General features: G+C 44.2%; 1 protein-coding gene across 8 annotated transcripts in view; it reads left to right on the forward strand.

Annotated features, from left to right (window-relative positions):
* Positions 1-221: 221 nt before the first annotated feature.
* ENPP2 (ectonucleotide pyrophosphatase/phosphodiesterase 2) overlaps positions 222-21,890 on the forward strand; it is a 72,481-nt gene continuing 50,812 nt past the window's right edge. For 2 of the 8 annotated variants that reach the window (XM_023921425.2, XM_023921421.2), the window contains exons 1-2: positions 16,259-16,468; positions 16,907-17,009. In XM_023921425.2, the coding sequence (XP_023777193.2) occupies positions 16,418-16,468; positions 16,907-17,009 (154 nt within the window). In that variant the 5' untranslated portion in view covers positions 16,259-16,417. Of the gene's footprint in view, positions 321-16,070; positions 16,810-16,906; positions 17,010-21,890 lie in introns of those variants that run through there. The other 6 variants (XM_023921423.2, XM_086879674.1, XM_023921420.2 and 3 more) reach the window with 6 other exon arrangements.

A 21,890-nucleotide genomic window follows, 5' to 3' on the forward strand; every position in this document is an offset into this window, starting at 1 on the left:
GGGAAAAAAGGACAGATTAAGCAAGGCCTGAGAGTTCTGCTTTTGAAAGCAGAGCTTCAGGACAGGGACACTTTCCAAAGAGCCATTTCAGGCAAAGGTCACATGTATGCATATAAAATCACCCCTGAAAGCAGTGCCTTTGTCCCCCAGCCATGTCCCAATGGAGCCATTGTCCTGGAGGGCAGCTGGCACCCTGACTTCAGCCTCGCTGCTCTGGGGCCGGGGCAGACCCGAGCTCCAGGACGCTCCGGCCCAGCGCATTTGCCGTGGCCACCCCAGTGCCAAGCGCAGCTTCAGGCATGGAGAAAAAAGACCCACTGGTACGGTAGGAGCGTCCGCACTCCCCTTCTGCCCTGTGTGTTTTCCTGGCTTGCCAAAGTAAATATCACTACAAGCAAAGCCAGCTAATGAAGTAGCATGAACGTGGCTTTGCAAAATGCAACTGGGATTGGGATTTGGCAAGTGGAAGTCTTTACAAAATGCATTCAGGGGTGATGTTGGGTGATGTTCTGATTCATAATAAAAGAGAAAATATCATTTAATGCAAAGAGAAGGAAATGTATTTTAGAAACTGTTCTTGAATAGCTTGTTTTGTCCCCTGAGGAGGTCTCCTGTCTTAGCCTTTCTAATATAAACTACTTTTCATATATATTCTTACCTTATAGCAATATCAAAATTGGCATCCAGCAGAGACATGAGCAAAGTATCTTGTGTTTCGTTTATATTTACCTCCGACAGCATTAATATTATGCGAGTACATAAATATGAATCTAGAACTCCTACATCACTTTTGATTTATATTAAAATTTCAAGTGTCTGGAGCTCCACTGGCAAAGTCTTGGGCTAAAAGGCAATCTGTCTCAATAACATTCCTGTTACAGCTACCTCTCCCTAAGCCTTTTTCTCCAGGGGAAATATATGGATTTCTTTAATCAGGGTAGTAACACTTCAAGTACCTGTAGTTTTTTCCATAACTCCCTATGCCACAACAGTAAAGTTCTGATTAGAGAAGCAGGTTGATAAGGAGCAATGAAATGCTGCATGCCTCGTACTTCCCCTAGTCATAATGGACTCATAAAGATTTTGATTATTCTGATTCTGAAGTAGTAGTCTGGGGTCCTTCTTTCAAGTTCCTTTTGCTTTTGATTTGCTTAGATTTTGACTGTGATTTGTATCTAATTTCTGCTGATCTATGCAAGCTTCCTGTCAGCATGTGTCAGTGCTGTGCATGCTGTTCCTTATTGCCACCATGTCTCTGACTGTGATGGAAACTCTGAGCTCTGCAGGTGGAAGTGTGATGCTGACTTGTCTGATGAAAAACAAAAAAGGGAAAAAGGGCATTTCAGGGGTGTTGAGGTTCTGCCTAAAGTTTACAGGAGTGCTCCAGCCCTCCCCATGGGATGCGTGGTGGGTACTGGGGAGGTGGGCTGAGGGCTGTGGCTGTGCCTGGTGGACAGGGAGAGATGTAGGGGTTGCCTGTACCTAAAAGAAACCAAAGGTAACTGTGACCCTAAGACTGGCTTTTCACAGAGGACCTGCTATACCTGTTCAGGGACAGATAGAGACATTTTTAGATTAAGAGCTGATCATGAAGGGCAAGCCTGGAGAAATGTTTCCTCCTAGGAGGCTGGCTTGCATAAGATAATAAGAAAACAAAATAGTGCTCCATTTGTGTAGTAATATTTATTCTACAAAATTTTAGCTTATTTCAGAGGTTGTAATATGAAGGTTAAACTTTGAATGAATTTCATGTCACTGCAGCAAGGAGTTTTCCAATTACTCATCAAGCATGCCAGCTGAGTTTGAATGCCAGACAGCCAAAGGTATGTTAGCATCATTCTTGAAAGCTGGAGCTGTTCATAGCAGCACCTGCACTGCAGCCTTTCCCAAAGGATGCCAAATGAATCCTTTGACATGAGCTGAACTGGAAGTGGAGGTAATGAATGTCTGTGAGAGGTGAATGAAGTGGTGCACTAGACTGCTCCTGGCAGCGCTGGGGCTAACACCAGCTTGTCAGAATTCCCATGTGCTACTGAAGTGCCCAGTTTATGGCACATCCCCAGGTTAATGGACCACTTATGGAAACACATTGAAACCTGATATTGCTGACACACCAGTAATAGAAATTGGTTTTCAGGTGCTTACAAATCTGACAACATCTTTGACCTATGCCACACCTTGCTGGATGAAGGGTTTTAAGCAGGTTTTAAGTGCAGGTCTCCCCATGCCACCCACACCAGCCCAGCTGGGATGCACCCTCCCCTGTGCTCATCACCGGGTGAGATGACAACTGTGTTTGTAGAGAGCCAGGCAAAATGATCTCACAGGCTTTCTTTGTCTCAAAACCCATGAAACTGTGTGTGCTCCACACACAATAAAAGAGAACAAGGTCACTGTTACTTTGGTACACAAAAAAATACATAAATATAGAAATAAATATCTATCACTATTGGAGAACTATTTTCTTATTGTGTACAGTTGTTTAAATTCCATGAGAAAGATTCATGGTAAATGGTCTTTTGTCCTAGAAGCCTTCATATTTCAAAATATTGAAGTGACAAATTACTTAGAAGTTCTATTTGATAGTGCTGTATGTGAAAAATTGGATGAAAATAGATTAAAAATACAAGATAATAGCAGGCATGCTCAGCTCCTGTCCTCTTGCCCTAAGCCAGAGAGAACTTTCCTCCTGTTGCAGATGGATTACAGCCATGACTGGGAGATTGTATGCTCAGATACCTTCTTTTCTAATACAATTCTTAGCCAGCCGTTTTCTTTCTTTTTGTGGGGCTTAATGCTCTCCTTTCATACTGTTTTTCTTGTGAAGTAACTCAGAAGTCTTGTCCTGAAGCTTTCTCCTTTGTCTATCCAACTTAATTGTTTTTTGTAGAGATTTTTACTCGGAAGCTGTGTTTGCTTGGCCTTGTCTGGCTGCCAGATGCCCACTCTCTCTTTTCCCCTCCTCAGCAGGGCAGGAGGAGAAAATAAGCCTTTCTACAAAAATTCATGGATTGAGATAAAGACAGGGAGATCACTTACCCAATTAGCGTCATGGGCAAAACAGACTCGGTAAAAATAATTCAATTTGTTGCCATTTAAAATAGATTTAGATAGTGGGAAGCAAATTAAACAATTAAAACATCACCTTTCTTTCCCCTTCCCCAGTTCTTCATTCCTGGTTCCTCCACCTCTCCCCACCATCCTTGGCAGCACTGGGGGGATGCCCAGTCCATACGAGCCCCTCTCTGCTGCTCCCTCCTGCTCCCACATCTCCCTGCCCTGCTGTGGGGCCTTTCCATGCGCCAGGGTCATCCGGGGCAAACCTGCAAAACCTAAGGGATTTTCTGGTGGCTGCAGGGGAATCCCTGCTCCAGTGCCTGCAGCACCTCCTCCCCTCCTTCCTCGGTGACCTTGGAGCTGTTTCTCTTACTTTCCCCCTCACTCACCACTACCTGCACAGCGCTTTTTACCCTTTTCTCTTTCGTTCTACCCGAGGCGCTGCCATCTTGGCCTCGTGAGGGGCTCGTGAGGGCCTCAGCTGTGCCCTGTGGTGGGACAGGCTGTGTCTGGTCCACGGCAGCCCCGGCCTCTCCAAGTAATGCACCACTGCACATGTTTCTGGATTCTCACCCTCTGTGCTGTTTCCATGTACTTTTTGGGCTAGTTAAAAACTTTAACTTGAAAGCCTTTGAGTTTTGAAGACTCTCTGGCTTTGCTGTCACTTAGCTCTTCACCAGTTTTATCTTCCTTTTTTATTTTGAAGAAATTCTTGGAAGCCCATCCTTGTCCATAACCTAATTTTTTCCTCCCATTTCATGTGCAGTAGAAACCTACAGAAAACCACTGGTGGGACACAGGCAGAGCTGTTCCTGCCATTCTTCTCCTGACACCCTCCCTTGTGCAGCACCCACCTCCCATCCCCATCACTGAAATGTCACATTTTATTCCCTTCACAGATTTCTGTTCCCCGCTGCTTGCTGTTAATGGCATGCTCAGCTGAAGTCCTGCCTCTCTTACCTGTGGTGCTCAAAGAACTTGGGATATATGGACTGTCCTGGGTAATAATGCTTTGTTCATGCAGACTTCTTGATCTATGCAAATTTCAAGCTTCTGGCTCTATACTGGCACATGTGGCAGTGGAGGTGGCTGCTGGGACACGGCAGGATGAGCTGCTGAGGCTGCCAGGCTACACATGCACTTAGCCAGCACTAGCCCACAAGTTCCCAGACACATCCATACCCTTGTGTTTACACACAAACCAACCCCCCATGTCATTCTTTTGCCAGAAGTGGATAATTTTCAAGGGAAAATGTGTTAACCTGAAGAAAGGATGATTGTGCTGCTCTTGTGCAACAGCAAAAGCTCTCAGAGGCAGGACTTCTGAAATGGGCTCCATAGGGAATTGCTCCAGATTTTACAGAGAGCCCTGTGCAAACCTGGGACAGGACAGGAACACTTCCCTCAGCTGTTTTGCAAACAGCATAACAAAGCAGAGGGGAGGAATACAGCCCATGGACACCTCATCCCACACCCTGAATTTTCAATTACTTGACTACAGCAACTGGGCTCTGCAGAATTGACCCAGACTGCCTAATTTAAGTGCTAGTCCTTGAGGCAGGAGATTTTGATGCAGCAGGATGCACCAGCATTTGTGACAAATAGCAGTAAAAAGGGAAAAGACACTGAAGTGAATTCCAAAGTAGGAATTACTATCCACAGAACATTTGTTGATCTGAACATATTGCTGTATATTTTGCCTTGATGAAAAATATTTTAAGTAGTAATAGCTGTATGTCCCTGGTGCTGCAGATGAATTTGACAGCTTGAAAACCTTTTCTGGCCAGTGACAGGAGAATGGGGGAATGGGACAGGGGTTATTTGAGCTGGGACAGGAGGGTGGTGAGGAACCTGTGTTGTGGCACCAGCAAAGGGGGACCAGCCCTGCACCAAATTTCAGTGTTGGAGCTACCAAAGGGGACAGGGAAACTCTGCAGCTCCAAGGACTGTAACAAAACATTGCCCCTCCAGCTGCACCAGCCCATGGTTTGGTGTGTCAGCATTGGCCTCAGGTGTGAGTGGGAAGGTGGGAACTGGCATTCAGCTGTATCAGGACCAGATGGCCACTGCAATGCTTACAGACTTCACAGGCTGTATAAAGAGAAAATATGACTTGGTTCAGCCATCTCTGGAGAAAGAAGAGTATGAGTTTGTGGCTGCAATCTGGTATCTGCACCAGGTGACACTAGAGGAGCTTCCTCTAGTCAGTACAGCTAGTAGTACAGCTAGAAGTACAGCTTCCTCAGTCATTTCAGGCATTCCTCAAAGGCTCTTTGCACACCAAAAATGAATTTTGGCTGGGACAGTCATAAACATCTAGTGGATGAAAATATGGTCATTATGAGGATAAGAGAAAATGTCTCAATGAAACAATATTTTGTAAATAATTAAGTTGCCATCACCTGTAAATGCCTGGTTTTATTTCTTTCCATGCTGAGGCTGAACAGCTAAAGTAGCAGTGAAGACAATAGGCAGACAGGTCACCCCTCCAGCTCAGAGAGGAATGCTGTAAGATGGGGTGAAATGCCCTTGGAGAGAATGACCCTTCATCGAGGAGAAATGTAAGAAGCCCTTAAGTGCCTTTTGGATATCCAGAATAACTGTATTCCTTTGCCTGCTCAGGGGAGCAGCATTTCTTTGTATATTCCTCGTAAATGAGAGGATTGTACCAGAGAATCTAAGTCCTTGCTTACAGGGAGCAACCTGAAGGGTCCCAGTCTCAGCTGGCTGCCAAAGCACCCACTCAGGTCATTTGTGCTTGACTACATAAATTCAGTGTACCTAAAGATGCTCTAGTTTTTTTACATTCCCTAACATATAATGGACTTGTGCAATAGAGTACAACTGAAAGAACACTAGCAATAGGACAGAGATCACAAGGATGTTTTCCTCCTTCCAAACCCCACAGCAGCAGGAACAAGGAGATTCCCTTTAGAAGTCTCCAAAGCTCTGTTCTCCTAATATATTTTGTCTCTTTTCACCCTCAATACTAAGATGTCTTTTCCTGCCCTCCCATTGCTCTGCCAAGCCAGCCCAGCATTCCCCACAGATGGCAGGAGATGGCTGTGACAGTCATGGGATGTTGGGTACCCCTCATCTACTGTGCTGTCCTGGCAGTTGCTGTTGGCAGCATTGAGCCTGGTTTGTGTGTTTAACCTGTCACTTCTCCAAAAGTTTCCCATGCCTCTCCCCTGTGCCTTCTGTCCTACAGTTTGTCTGTCCTTCCACCTACCCTATACAATGGGATTTGGAATTTGGCTTATTTGTCCTATTCATAATGCATCAAAGTAGGAAGCAAAAAAAAATTTCCTAGTGTTGTTTTTTTTTTTTAAATTCAGTACCTTCCAAAACCATACTGGAATTATCTGCAAAATCAAGCAGACACTTAGCAGGCTTAGACTCCCAGCAAGCAGGGGTATGAACATGAGGTTATTGTCCCACACCCATTTTCAAACCAGCTTTCACATCTTAAGCTACCACAGAGGAAGTTTGTGCTCCTGCTTTGTCTCAGTGAAAAGGAATTCAGTTCACACAGGGCTAGGGGTGCTCCTCCTCTGACGGCTTCAGCTGCCATCTGAAGATATTGCTGCTCCTTGCTTCTTCCCATCATCCATCCTGGATTCCTTGCTCAAAGTATGTTGGCTTTTTTTGTTTTAAAGGTGATTTAAACATAGTGTTCCTCCTCTCCCAAGAGACTGAAATGCTGAGCTCAAACACCTGAGCAGGGATGGCAGGCACTGGAGGTGCTCCCTGAAGCTGGCAAAGGAGGTGTCCCCCCTCTCTTCACCAGAGCAGTTTGCTGCAATATTTTTTACATGGGTTGGATCAGATGTTGCCATCAAAGTTGTTGGGTTTCAATGTCTTGGAGAAGGGTTAGCCACAGACAGTGAAAAGATAACAAATTAAATAGTTTTGCAGGCTCTCTATGGATACCCAGGAACATCTGTCTCTGCCATGGAAATCTTCAACAAGTATAATTTTAAGATGGTTTCATTCTTGTCTGTTGTGAAAAGGACATTTACCCGGGTAGGGAACTTTCTCTGAAGGCTGAGCACAGCAGAGCTGCTGATGGTCCACAGTAATCAGCAGTCACCAAACCAATGAATTGTTTCTTTCTGAAAATCTTGTTTTGCTAAATAAAAAACCAAAATAGGAGTTGAACAAAATTTATCTCAGTAAGATTATTTGCTTTAAAATAATGAAAAAATCTATTAATATTTAACTGACCTGAGTTTCCCTGAAGTTTACTTGTTTAATCTATTAGAAAAAATACTTTATTCCTTTCCAAAGTTTTATGCTGAGAAAGTGAAATAGTATTTGCCTAAAACCCCCTGATAATCCTTATGCAAACCCATGCAGAGCTGCATATTTTTGATTACTAACATTTTTTTCATTATTTTTATATTGCATTCCTGCAGACTTTGAAATTTATTCAGTTACACATTATGATATGGGTTTAAAAGAAAAAATCATTCAGCAATGGATCATGTTGTTTTGTTGTTGAAATGTTGCTTATACTTTTCTCACCCATAGAAAACAGGGAGTACTGTTCCAACAGGATGTTTTTCCCTCTGTACTTACATTTGTCATCCTTGCACTCGGCTGAAATCAGAAAAAAAAAAGTGACCTTCAAATGAACTTGTGGTGACATGTTTCAACTTAGGAAAATTTGTGATGCTTGGAAAGTGGCCCATCTGTCCGAAATGACCCAAAAAGCAAGATGCGATTGTTTCACGCTTTTGTGCTTTGCCAGTACAACAGGCAGCAGCAGATGCCTATTAAGAAAAGCAGGGAGTTCAGTGAATGCTGCAGTGACACGGCTCCCCTGGGAGCAGAGGGAGTGGGGGGAGAGCAGAGCTTGTCCCTGTCCCCTCCTGCTCCCCTGCCCCTGGCTGCTCCCCAGTTACAGTGCCCGGCTTGGGGCTCGGTGGCAGTTTGCAGCTCGCTGTGTCTCACTGCTGCCAGGGCAGAGGACCAGGGCAGGAAACTCATCCAGCTGTAAAAGCTGTCAAAGAAAGGGAAGTTTTAAACCTGTTTTGATTTGCACCGTATCTCTAGAAATGGCTGGGGTGAGAGGAGGAAGAGGTAGCAAGGACTTGCCGGTCTGCCAGGACTGGTGGTAGACATTAGGTATCTGGATTCTACTTGCAGGGTTTACTTCTGTTCTGAAGGAAAAGGGCAGAAAAGCCAGTTATTTCCAAGGTATTGAAATACCTCACCCCTCTCAAGAGCTAGGGATAGCTTAAAAAAAAGTGTCTTTCAACTATGAGATAAATCAGTACACCTAAAAAAGGGTTGCAGATGGGATTAAGTTTGTTAACATGTTTGCTGTGTCCCTATTTTATGCATTTTTCTATGAACTGGGTAGTTCCTGTCGTATCCTCTGCCACATAAACGTTCATGTGGCCACTGAATCAGATCATGCAGTTTAGGCGGTGTTTAATAATTGTTGTTTTTCTCTTTAAGAAGACATTTCTTCATCAGCTATCCTAATTTCTTCAGGATTTCCTTTCTCTTTGTGCTGGACTGATTGCATTTAGTGGTGTAGACCTGCAGTCCTTACACAGCTGAAATAGATCTGCTTGAGCCAGGCTCATGCTCATGTGAAGTAGGTTCAAGTCCCAGAAGGCCTTCAGCTTTTTTTTTGTCTTAACTGTGACACTGCCAAGGTATGTTCTATATTCATGCATTTATTTACCATGCCAAAAAAAAGCTTTCATAGATGGAAACACACATCACCATAACAGCAGCCAATTCTTCAGCCTTAGAGCCTCTTACTGCATAGAACCAGGAGGAAAAAGTGCCCACCTGAAGGCACGTCCCTAATTGTGTGGGAATCTTCTGTTTCCAGCCTGACCCCACTTTGATCTTTCTGCAGAAGTATTGATGCTGCAAAGCACATCCAAAGCTTCAACTGCAGCCTAGTTGAGAACATTATTTCTAGTGACATATCTCTTTAAACTGAAATCAAATAGGACTTTGCTGTTTTGAAAATATCAGTTGGGTTTTTTTGGATTAACTAGGAGAAAGATATTAATTAAAATATTTCTTTTTTGATCCAAGTGCTGAAAACATGAAAAAAAGTATTTCAAACAGAAACTCTTGTTTGCAAAGAAAACAAAGTAAACAGTATTAATTACATCCACATTTTACTTGTAGGGGAGAGACTAGCCCTTGGAAATTTTTTAATCATATCCAAGCCTTGACCTTGAAAATGTGCCAAAATAGAGTCTGAGCTGAGAGTAAATGTAATCAAGTCAGAGAGATATGTTACAGGGTTATTGTAGAAGTCCGCACAAGAGGTTTTATATACACGAGAGATTCAAAGCTACTTTCTACTAAGAAAGGTTTTAACACGGTAAAGGATGTATATAGAAATTACAAAAAGAAATTAAAAATATGATTTGAAGTCTTGAAAACCTGCTTTTTACATCTTTCAGTAGCTTTCCTGTCCTTGTGTGGTTTTTTGTTGGATTTTAAAATTTTTTTTTTTTAGTTTTTTTTGCGGTGGTTTGTTAGTTCTTGTTTTGGTTGGGGTTTTTTTCTCATTTAGCTTTGATTCATTATTTTAAAGGAGTTTTGTGGGATGCAATAAGTTGTATCACTTGTAAAATTCAAATAAATTAACAGTGATTGTGTGTGGCATATTCAAGGTACCATGCAGGGTCCTTGAAACCTCCAGACTGCCCTGTGGGGGGGTGGGGGTTTGGATTTCACACCACTGAAATCTACAGCTCTTTGAAAAAGACCGATGTAAAGCTGTTAATGGGCACCTGTGACACCCATATCAGGCAGTGGAGAACAAGAGTGAGAGCCTGAATACACACAGCCTTTTGTGGGCTGTGCTAAAAGCACATATAGGCCCTGCGGTTACATGTCTCCTTCATATATTCTCCCTGAAGATTTTTCATCACAGTAGTTTTTATTCTGCAACTGATAGAATCTTTATACATGACTATCTTAAGAAATACAATTCTCAGTGCATTGTACTGTGAAGCACTTGGGCTGCTTCATAATAGTGATGTTGTCCAAAAACTGAATTGGGTATATGTTAGTTTCTTTGAAGACGAGGAAGGCATAGATTTGGGACTGGTGTTAACGCTGCTGCTGTCGTGTGTGGTTTGCAGTGTAATACCCTGTGCTGAAGTGGGTGATGTATTAGCCGTGGTACTGCTGGGAGAGAGACAGGAGGGTACCATTCAGGCACCCAAAGCTTTCTCCAGGTCACTGGAAACTCCTCTCCTCTTTCAGCTGACCTAGCTGTCCTGCTAGAAGACATAACCTCGCTTATAAACCTTGTTCTGCATTTATGTATGCCCACCACAAATGGTGATTGTGTGTGGAGGGTACACTTGGGCATAAACCCCTCCACAGCCATCATAAGCACCTTCTGGAGCTGCAGTGCTGCCACCAAATCCGCAGTCCTCACTGAACCACTGAAGCTGTTGTACCTGATGTGGGGTGTGAGAAAATTTACTTCTCTACTGCATTATGCCCTCCTTTTTCTCACCAGGCTGCTCACCAGCGTTTCAGTCGCTATCCCAGAGAGTATATAAACATTTAAACGAGTAAAGCAGAGACAGGGACTCAGGTCCTCCCCTGTTCAGTGATTCCTCTTCTGTCTCTGGGTAGGCAGAACTCAGTTTCAGACAGGTGTGAACCCCCATCCCTGTTTTGAGCAGGACACGTACATACATGAGAGTGGGGCGAGGTGAGGAGGGGTGCAACGTGCTTTGCTGGTCAATGTGCTTTGCTGGTTGCGTGCTTTGCTGGTGGTACTCGTGAGCTTGGGCTGTGTCTGGGTGCTCTTCCCTCAGCCCTGTGAACCCTGCAGGCATTATATAGGATGCTCAGAAATGCTGATGGTCTTACATGTGCCTCAGGCACTTGGTGCTTCAGGGCCTGGGCTGCAGCAAACTGCAATTTTGAAGACTTTAATTTGTTCATGATTGTCCCTGAGGGTCTGGCACTGTTTTATGGATCTTTCTGGCCAAGAAAGTCATCCTCAGCACAGCCCTCCAGGGCACCAGGCACTATGATTTGCATACCATTCCCCTCGGGGCAGCGATGAGCAGACAGATAATTGAAGACTGTTGGTGTTTTGAGAAGCTGTGGTGAGGAGGATGTACTTTCATGTGAGCACAGCCTGGTTTGTGGGTCTCCCCAGGCTCATGGGGTAGCAGAGGGCATAGTGGTGCTGCTCCTCAGCAGTCCGTCCTGCGCCTTCTGAAGTTCCACCTGAATGTGAGGAAGAACTTATTTACTCTGGGAGTGACTGAGCACTGGAACAAGCTGCCCAGAGAGGCTGTGGAGTCTCCTTCTCTGGCTATATTCACCATCCTTACAAATGTGCTCTAGAGAATGCTGTTTGATCAGGGAGGTTGGACTAGATGACCTCCGGCAGTCCCTGCCAATTTCAACCATTCTCTAAGTCTGTATTAAAAGTGTGGTTTAAAGTCCTTTATACACAGGAATCAGCTCTATCTCTTGGTATATTGTGCTTCTTATGATTTTGTTAAGACTCAGGGTGTCTTCAGTAAGGTACTCAACTCTTCCCATGATCACTCTGGCTGCAGAAGTTCGTTTGGGTTCCCAGTGCTTGTACCTGTGCTTGGTGTGGATACTACTTACTTGAATTTCTATGGTTTGTCAAAAGATTTTGTTAATTTTTATTTTTTGTTACTTTGCTCCTTTGCTATTTTGTCCACTCAACTGACTTTTTCTTGGCCACAAGAATACGTGGATGCTATGTTTGGGAGGATGAGAGCTCTGAGACACTATAGAGAAATCCTTCACCTTTCTGTCTTTCATGTTGCTGTCAACCCTAGAGGAGGCTTTCACCCTGGTCCCTCAGTCACCCGATGCATCCAGTGCAAAGTTGACAGCAGCTAAAAACACTCATTTCAGTAGAATTCCCTCCATCCCCAACCTCTGACTCAGCCAGTATACTTGACTTCTCTGCATTCCTTTTCTCACTAGAAAAACTACTCAAGAAAAATGAGTTTTATATAAGACTGTAAGTACTGCCTTGCTTATATTAACTCTAGGAATAGCCTTTGATACCATTTCCCACAGCATTCTTCTGGAAAAAATTGTCTGTTTGTGAGCTGGATGGGTGCCCTTTTCACTGGATTAAAAAACTGGCTGGACAGCTGGGCCCAGGGAGTGGTGATAGAGTTAAATCCAGTTGGTGCCCAGCCTCCAAGGCTCAGTACTGGGGTCAGTACCTCTGAATTTAATTTGAAAGTTTAATATCGTTAATGATGATCTGGACAAGGAGATTGAGGGCACCCTCAAGTCAGCTTGTTGCCCAGCAGAAAAGGACCTGGGAGTGGTGATCAACAGTGGCTGAACATGGGCCAGTGTGTGCCCAGGTAGCCAAGGCAGCCAACAGCATCCTGGCCTGGATCAGGAACAGTGAGGCCAGCAGGGCAGTGACCTGGCACTCAGGAGGCTGCACCTTGAATCCTGGGTTCATTTTTGTGCCCCTCATTTCAAAAAGGACATTTATGAGCTGGAGCATGTCCAGGGGAGGGCTGGAGAAGGGTCTGGAGCAGATGAGGAGAAACTGAGGGAGCTGGGGAAAAGGAGGCTCAGGCAAGACCTTACCACTCTTCACAAGTGCCTGAAAGGAGGCTGTAGCCAGGTGGAGTTTGCTCTCTTCTTCCAAGTAATGCGTAACAGGATGAGACAAAATGGCCTCAGGTTGTACCAAGGGAGGTTTAGACTGGATATTAGGAAAAATTTCTTCATGGTTGTCACACTGCCCAGAGAAGCTGGTGGAGTTACTGCCTCTGGAGGTATTTAAAAGACGTTTATCTGTGGCACTTAGGGACGTGGTTTAGTGGTGGACATGGGGTTGGACTCAGTGATCTTAATGTTTTTTTCCAGCCTAAACGATCCTGTGATTTTGTGGCTCTGTGAACGTTTGTAACTGGAAATGTCACAGCACGAACGTCTCCTGTGAGGCGCCATCTGGTGCCTCGCTGTAAGCTTTGCATCCCGTGTTAAATAATCAGTGTGATCTTGCAAGCCTAAAAAGCCAAAGGCCACTTTTTATGCAGAAAAAACTGAGGAAGAGGCATTTCATACTCTGACGACCTTGTTAAAATTCCGTTTTAGTGTTTTTGATTTAATCTTTAAAACTTCCACTGAATTGCTGAATTTGTGGGCCAGAAATACGTTAATTCAGCTTTAGTCCTTACTTTTCTGATTAGTAAAATGGCAATTAGTTGCTGAAAAAATTAGTTGCCACTGATCCCAACAGTGAAATTTTTCCTGAACAAAATCATTAGACCTTGTTTATGCTAATAAGTTCCTTTTGAATCTGTGGGATAGCTTCAGGCACAATGCTTGTGACAAAAAGAACATTATGCATCTGACTGTGTTCAGTTCAGAGCTACTGGAAAATGTGTCTTACATAACACAGATGAAAAAGATTAGTAGTTTCAGAGTCATCATCTATAGCTCTAAAGGACATTACAAAGGAGGTGAATTAATTTAATACACTTGTAACATGGACTAGGAAACATAAAATATGCTCTTCCATTTATGTAAAATTGTGAAGTTTACCAGCTCCAGAGATGTAACATGAGTGGAAGAATGAAATATGTATGCTTAAATTGGCAGAAGTCATTCATAATGCTGTAGTTTTTGGTTTTATTTGTTGAGGCATTTTTCCTGAATGGCCATTTTTAACATATGTAGGAACCTTCTTTCAAAAAAACTGAGGACCTGTGTGTTAGGAAGACATGCAGGAACAGCAAAGGCTCTGAAATTGAGAGCGTCTCAGAGACTTCATGTATTGGTTTGGGCACACAGATTTTGCCACCCAATTTGAAAAGTCTGTTGTGTTTTTTCCTGAGTCCCTTGGTGATCCAAAGGTCCTAGCTTGGAGGAGAGCCTGGGGCTGCCAATTCCCATATTTTCCCATATTTTCCCATATTATGAACTTGATTAGTTAAGATACATAGGCAACACTGTTGAGGAATTTTATTTGTGACACTTTAGGTTTCACTTCTGCTGCGGTTGCACACTGCTGCACTTACCTAGCATTTGGGGATAAAGTTGTTAAACCACAGGATATACCAGAGGCTAAGGGTAAAGAATTTTATAGGAACAGCTGGTGAAACCTTTGATGATTACTTTTCTTTAGACCTCTATACACAGCTTTTTTGGTAGAAAAATAGTGCCTGTTGCAACTTTTTTTTTTTTTTCAGCCCATCTAGTGATAAAGTGAACATTAGAAGATGAGTCTTGAATTCAAAGTCTCAGTCTGTGCAAGGAAAAGAAATACAATGTCCTAGTGTAGGAATTTTCAAGCTAATTACATTGCCTTGAGCCTTGAAATGTAAAGTTGCAGCTGCACAATGGAGCCACTTTCGGTTAAGAAGCTGCATTTAAAAGGATCAGATTCTAGCAAAGGCTGGCAGGCTGACACCTGGGCAGCAAAATGAAGGGATTTTTAGACTCTGTCCTGTAAAGCTACACGGTGGAGGAGTTATTTCAGCAGGTAAAAGTTACCTCTAAACAAAGTTCAAAATTGTATGTGTTTAATACTGCAAAATATTTTAAAGAAAACTGTACTGTATCTTTCAATGCTGGTATAGAATATGGGACAGGTCCCAAGGGAAGCTCAGTCCATCCGAGGGCCTACAAACCTTGACTCTGTCCCTTTAAATGTAATTGTTAGTAAACACTTTCATGAAAGAAGCTTTCATCAGAGAAAAAAATGTGGCAAACTACAGTGGTAAATAATTTGCCTTGGCAAATAATATTTAAGCCACTGATTTGAACCGTAATTCCGTTCAGCATTATCATTCGCTTTGTAAATAAAAATGCTTATCCAAACAGCCAAGCTTTCTGTTGTTGATGAAAATGGGGAAATGTGGGGCAGAGGGAACGTGTCACTTCCCTTCCTTTCTGGAAGTCTGGGGTTTCCAGCTATTCAGATGAAACTGCTTGTGTTTCCATCGATACTCGCCACAGCAGCACGGGAGAGCGCCGGAGGAAAGTGCCCCCCGCCCCCGCTCTGAAGGGGTCTCCGCTTTCCAGAGGCCTCCGCTCCGCAGCGCAGGGACGAGCCCGGGCAGCAGCGGAGGAGGGCGAGCCGGGCACTGCCAGAATTAGGCACTGCCAGAGCCGGGCAGTGCCAAAACCGGGCACTGCCAGAGCCGGGCACTGCCCCGAGCCGGGCACTGCCAGAGCCGGGCACTGCCCCGAGCCGGGCAGTGCCAAAACCGGGCACTGCCAGAACCGGGCACTGCCCCGAGCCGGGCACTGCCAGAGTTGGGCACTGCCAGAGCCGGGCACTGCCAGAGCCGGGCACTGCCAGAACCGGGCACTGCCAGAGTTGGGCACTGCCTGAGCCGGGCACTGCCAGAACCGGGCACTGCCAAAACCGGGCACTGCCAGAACCGGGCACTGCCAGAACCGGGCACTGCCAGAGCCGGGCACTGCCCCGAGCCGGGCACTGCCAGAGCCGGGCACTGCCCCGAGCCGGGCACTGCCAGAACCGGGCACTGCCAGAACCGGGCACTGCCAGAACCGGGCAGTGTCAGAGCCGGGCACTGCCAGAGCCGGGCACTGCCAGAGCCGGGCACTGCCAGAACCGGGCACTGCCAGAGCCGGGCACTGCCAGAGCCGGGCACTGCCAGAACCGGGCACTGTCAGAGCTGAGCACTGCCAGAGTTGGGCACTGCCAGAGCCGGGCACTGCCAGAACCGGGCACTGTCAGAGCTGAGCACTGCCAGAGTTGGGCACTGCCAGAACCGGGCACTGCCAGAACCGGGCACTGCCAGAGTTGGGCACTGCCAGAGCCGGGCACTGCCAGAGCCGGGCACTGCCAGAACCGGGCACTGCCAGAGCCGGGCACTGCCAGAGCTGAGCACTGCCAGAGTTGGGCACTGCCCCGAGCCGGGCACTGCCAGAGCCGGGCACTGCCAGAGCCGGGCACTGCCAGAATTGGGCACTGCCAGAATTGGGCACTGCCAGAGCCGGGCACTGCCAGAGCCGGGCACTGCCAGAGCCGGGGGCCGAGCGGGGCCGAGCGGGGCCGAGCCCCCCGGGCCGCCACACCTGACAGCGGCCGCGGGATCTCTGCATCGCGCAGCCCCCAGAGAGCCTGCCCCCGTTTGTTCTCTGAGCCAGATGGAGACGCATTTGGTTTCTCTTTCAAGCACGTTACTTTTGTGAGGAGAATAAAACGAGCAGGAACAGCTCTTGGCCGCAGCGGCACAAGCGAGCCCCGCTCTGCCAGAGGAAACCACATAAAAGCGCGGCTGTGCGTTCGGGGGGAGGGCGTAGCGAGCGATGATGCCTGGAGCTTCTCGCACTCGGAGCTGCGATTTGTGAGTGAAACATGATGAAATCACCCCCTGGACAAATCACACGAGCCTGTCAACCTCACCAGGTGGGATTACTCGTAGCTAATAGCCTGAACTCCCCGAGCAAACAGAGCTCTGCGCTCACTATAAAAAAAGGCGACGGTGAGACGCAGGCTTTTCAAGAATTCCCTGGTATGGCTAAGCAGGGCTGCGTCCACTCGCACCAGGTAGGGGAGGAGAGGAGCGTGTTTGCTTTTAGAGGAGGAGTAGCCCGTCTCTCCTGAATAAGTTCCTACAAAAAGGAGCGTTTCAGCTTCAGAAAGAGATGTTTTATTCATAAACCCCTTCTGGTTTGTGTTACTCTCCAACGGTGACGCTGTCAGCTGCTGCTTCAGTGATGGGAACTGCAGTGCTGGGGAGCTTCAATGTACTGAGGACCATCTCTGCCCTTTATGCATAGTGCTCTTAGTGCAAAAGTCCTGCTTCTTGCACAGTTTGCTTACTTTGCTATTTTACTTTTGCAGGTTATATCCTTATTTGCTTTTGCCTTTGGAGTAAATGTCTGCATGGGATTTACGACAAATCGATTTAGGAGATCTGAAGAATGGGATGAGGGCCCAGTCTCAGGTACAGTAACAGACATAAATTGTACATCACCATATATCCTTACGTTATAGAATGTGGTTAGGAACCGTTCCTACTCTGTAACAGTAGTTTTCTTGTTCCTTTTCCCTCTAGGATATAGAGAAGAATAAATAACTCACTGAGCCCGAGTCAGTTGACCTTTGGGACTCACCTATAGGTCTCCTATTTACTTAAACTTTTGCTCTGTGTGCATGTGACTATGGAAAATTTAGCTTATTTTAGGACTGAGCACTGTCAGCCTCACAGAGACTGGTCTCATCGGCTCCTGAAGTGTTTGCAGTGTTTTGTACTCTGCACAGCTTCCTTGTAGCGCTAAGAGAAACTCCCTGATGGCTTTAAGGGTGGGTGGTGGGTTTATTTTGGTAGCTATTGAAGCGGTTTCTAGAAACTTGATTAATGCTTTCAAGAGGCACTGGTGAGGAAGGCTTTTGGGATTTCTGTGGCTCCTGAGGTCATGATGGTTTGTGAACAGTAGACGGCAGACATCTGACGGCGGAGAGGGCTGGGAGAGCAGAGCAGGTGCTCGTGCAGATGTGCTGTCACTGAGTCCTCTGCTTTTCTTATGCCTTCTTCTGTTTTTCCTTTGGAAGACAGCAGGAACATGCCACAGGAGGAACTGTTATTTGTGTTGTGGGGTGGTATAGGGTTCTGTGATCTCAAGCATAGTCTAAATGGAAAAATGTATGAACCAGACAACCAGTCTTTTTTTATTCAAGAAAAAGCAGGCTTGAGTTGTGTCTCTGTTCCTTTGGCAGGAGAAAGAAAACTTGCGGTCATTGACTTAGAGCTGGTTAACGTAACTGAAGTGAAAGGGTTTCATTTGCAATGCCTGTCTGTAATGATAGCCTGTGAATTTTAATTATAAAATTGTTTGCCATGGCCAGAGTTTGTTGCGTTCCTGGTAATGTATCTGTGTCCTCCTGTCCTCTCTCTTTGAGGAATTTGTGTCTAATTACAGCCACTATCAGGGCTGCTGGTCACTGAGTAGAGGCGTTTTAGGTAATCAAGAAGATAGTGGCTGTTGCTTTTGATCATTATAGAAGTAATAATAATTGCTTGAAAAAATTTTTAAAAAAAATCTTCTAGATTGTTAACTGTAGAACAGATGTGTAGTGTGTGTAATAGGGATGGGAAGGATTTGCATTTCAAGTGTTCAACACCTGAGTGCCACTGGCTTTGCTTTCACTGGTGACTGTCTAGGGCAGAGCTCAGCTGGTTTTTACTGAAGACCCAGAGGTCTGATACTGGAGTTCCATTGCAGCTGATCAGTGCCGACTCTGCTGAGCCAGCCAGCACTGTTAACACCTCCAGAGCTGGGAATAGTAGCTATGTGCTTCTTCCAATAGCAGGAGGACTAGCTCAGCATTCCAGAAAAGTAGGAAGAAATGGACATCCCTTGAAAAGGGCAGGAGATGGGGTACTTTTGGAAATTATTAAAATTTGCTTACAGGTGGGATTGACCCAGCATCTGGCATTGAAGTAGTTCAGTCAAGGGTGCAATAACAAAGGACAAAAGTAATGGAGGATTTTGTCCATTCTGTGTTTATGTAGCTTGGTTACTTCTATTGCAGGAGAAAAAAAGTATGATAGCAAAGCATAAAGGAGTATAGTCACAGTAAAGTATAGACAGTAAAAAGTTACACTGGAGATGTGTGGGTTTTTTAGCAAACTGAAAGCACTGTGATCAAAGAACCTACTTAGTCACTTTTAATTGCATGACTTCCAATTCTACTTCATCAGAAGAGCAGTCCAATGAAATACCCAGAAAAAAAATTGGTATAAATTCTTTTTTAAATTCACTGTTCTTTAGCTTATTTGTTCCCAACTGTCTTGATTTTGAGAACTAATTATTTTATGTTGACAAAACACTTTCTTCACCAAGCATTTTTGTAGAAACTAATTTGTTATTTCTCTAGAGGTATACCATAATTGTAAGCAAATTTTCATATTCAGCTAGCATAGAATTCTGCTGTGAGCCAAAAACATCATGCTTTTTCCTAGTACCATGCAAATGCATTCCAAAGTACCACCACAGCGGCTAAAACACCCCTTCTTCTTGTCTTTTTACAGTGTACAGATGTATGTCTTTAAACACTTGAGATGTTGAATATTTGCACCCAACAAATTTTTTAATTGAAACAAATTTTTTGCCCAAAATTTTAAGAGACAGTAGAGAACCAAAGCTCACATTTTTCCATAACTTTGCCTTTGTAAATTACTTGCTTTATGAATTTCCTAGCCATCTTTTTAAGCGCTTTCAGGGAAAATGGCCTTAGTAATTTCTGGAAGCATGGTTCTTGATCACAGTAGGATAACTTAATGCTTTGGAAGGAGAAACACTGTAGTCGTTCTGTCTCTTCTCATTGTAGTTTTAAGCATGCCGTTAAAAATGGAGTCATGATTTCCTTCTGTTGGAACAGTTGTATTTTTTCCCTTATCTAACTTTTCATATGGATTTAACTCATTGCAAAAATGAAAAGCAAGTTGAGTATCATCTAGCAGAACTAGCGCTCCAGATGTTTTGTTTAAGTATTTGGTTGTTCCATATAGGTTCCATATGGGATCCAAAATGGCAAATTTTTACTAGGTATTCTTCTTATAATGACTGTGTAAGCATATCTATATTGTATAGTCCTGTTTTAAACACTACTGTAAATGAATGGATTTTATTACTTTTAAACCTTGTAATCAGACAGAATCAAAAGAAATAGTTCAATATGGCACTTTCTAAGATAAATGTAACACCCTTAAAATAGAAATGTAAAACTTCCTTGAAATGAATCACAAAAGCACTTTTGCCCTGTGTAGCTTTGCTCTCTAACCTATGACTTAGAAGACAATTAGATGGCTGTTTTGAACTTAGTGGTGATAAAAGGAATGTATGGAAAACAATGTGAAAAGGTTTATGTACAAAATAAGGAAGGAAGGACCTTCAGGCTGAGGTCCCTGTGCCTGCTGCACCATCTGACTGCAGGAGCTGTGGAGGGATGCAGGAATTTTAAAAAGGATTTTAAACTGTGTAAGTTTGTTCTGTACAGCGGTTTCTGTTAATTTGAAGGTGCTCACCAGGGAGAGAGCTCCTGATGATATATTTTCAAACTATTTTGCATGTGCCAGTACGTGTGCCATGGCATTGTGCACGACCTGAAAAGCATGGTCTGGCTGCAAAGGCAAGGTCAAGCATGAGAAACAAAGGAGCAATCTTAATGTATTTGGAGAAATTCAGCAAGTTCTCTTTTGTGCTGCGATATGGAAAGTGTCCTATATTGACTCAGGATATGTGACTTGAATTTGCTAAGTGATTTGGGATAATTCACCACATCACTAATGAGGTGGTTGTCAAGAGATGTGAAAAAATTAGACAAGGTAGGTGGGCTAAACCTTTCTTGAATGAAATGGAAACCCTACTTGCAATTATAGAAGATGGAGCTAGAAGGGATGTTGAACAGCCATGTAGACCTCCGTACCCCAAGACCTTGTCAGCTGTTACAGAAGTGCTTCTGACAGATTTCGGCCCAGCCCTTCTTCAAAATGTTCAAACTCTGAGTTTGCACAGCTTCTGTGGGCAGTTTGTTCAGGTGGTTTCCTGGTATAAGTGAGTTGCTCTTTACAACAGGTAGACATTCCTTGAGCTGCAGTTAAGTATCTCGTACATAATCTGTAGTCAGATTTACACCTTCTCATTCCTAAACACATGCTGATATGCTAGTTTGGGGGTTTTTTTTGACCTTCTGAAAAGATCTCACTCTTGGCCCTTTGAAATGAAAAGGGTAATGCCCAGGGTAAGGTTTATATGCTGGTATGTAATGCTTTCAAGTTTCTAATACCTTTAATCTGCAGTTTACTGGATCTGTGATTATACAAGATAATAGCTTCCAAAAGAGAAGTAGAGGAAGAGGTTAAATAGCATTAAAATATTTTTGGTAATAGATTTTCAGAAGCATTTGATAGGAAGCAGCTGTCATCAAGAATAAGGACCGCAGCTTCATAGCTCTGAAAATCTTGAATGTTAACATGATTTGAAACAATTCTCATGTGATTAATTTCTAGCATAGCTTTGCGACCCACTTATGTAAGCAAAGAAAATACTGATCTGTTTATTGCAAGCATAGATGCACGATCTTTATCTCCTTGGAATTTCAGATGGCCAAAATACTAATGGCTCACCAAGAGCATGCTTGCAGGGTATGTACCTATAGAGTGAAACTTCACTGTGTGTATGATGTTACTTACCCTGAGTGCTGCTGACCTGGTTGAAATAAAGCCCCACAAAACCAGAAAGATGGAGTTGTCTGCTGCTACCTTTTCTAGCAGTTACATGAGTGTGCCTTGACATGTAACTGTCATGAGCCACAACTGCAACCACGGTACATTTGTGTTTCTTCCCTATGATCTTGCTTGTAGCACTGATTTTCTGACAGGTTTACCCCCTGAAGTGGTTTGTGCTGATGTCCAGTCAATGCCACTCTGAGGGAAGTGGTGGAGCAGTAGTGCTTGGGATGAGAGCTGGTGAGACATCAGCTGCTACCATGTCACCTCCAAACTCCCCCTTCATCATCTTTTCCATCCATTCTCACAGTGTTCAGTTAATGCCATCTTATTTGGGAAGAGATTTCCCTTCAGTTTATGTGGAAACTAAACTCTCAGCTGTGTAAAAGTGTAGGGGGAAAAATGCATAAGAAAATATCAGAGCAACTATTTCCCAAAAGTGCCATTGCGTCAGTCCTCTAAAAGTCATACTGCTAATCATGGTGAGGTTTGCCAAACCCAAAACCAAACCATGGCCTAAAAGAAAACAAAACACAAGACAATTTCAAATGCTTTTAATAGGTCTCTCAAGGAACAAAAGGCGTTGTGAAATTT

Source organism: Cyanistes caeruleus, chromosome 1, assembly GCF_971803275.1.
Source record: "Cyanistes caeruleus chromosome 1, bCyaCae1.hap1.1, whole genome shotgun sequence".
Taxonomy (NCBI): Eukaryota; Metazoa; Chordata; class Aves; order Passeriformes; family Paridae; genus Cyanistes; species Cyanistes caeruleus.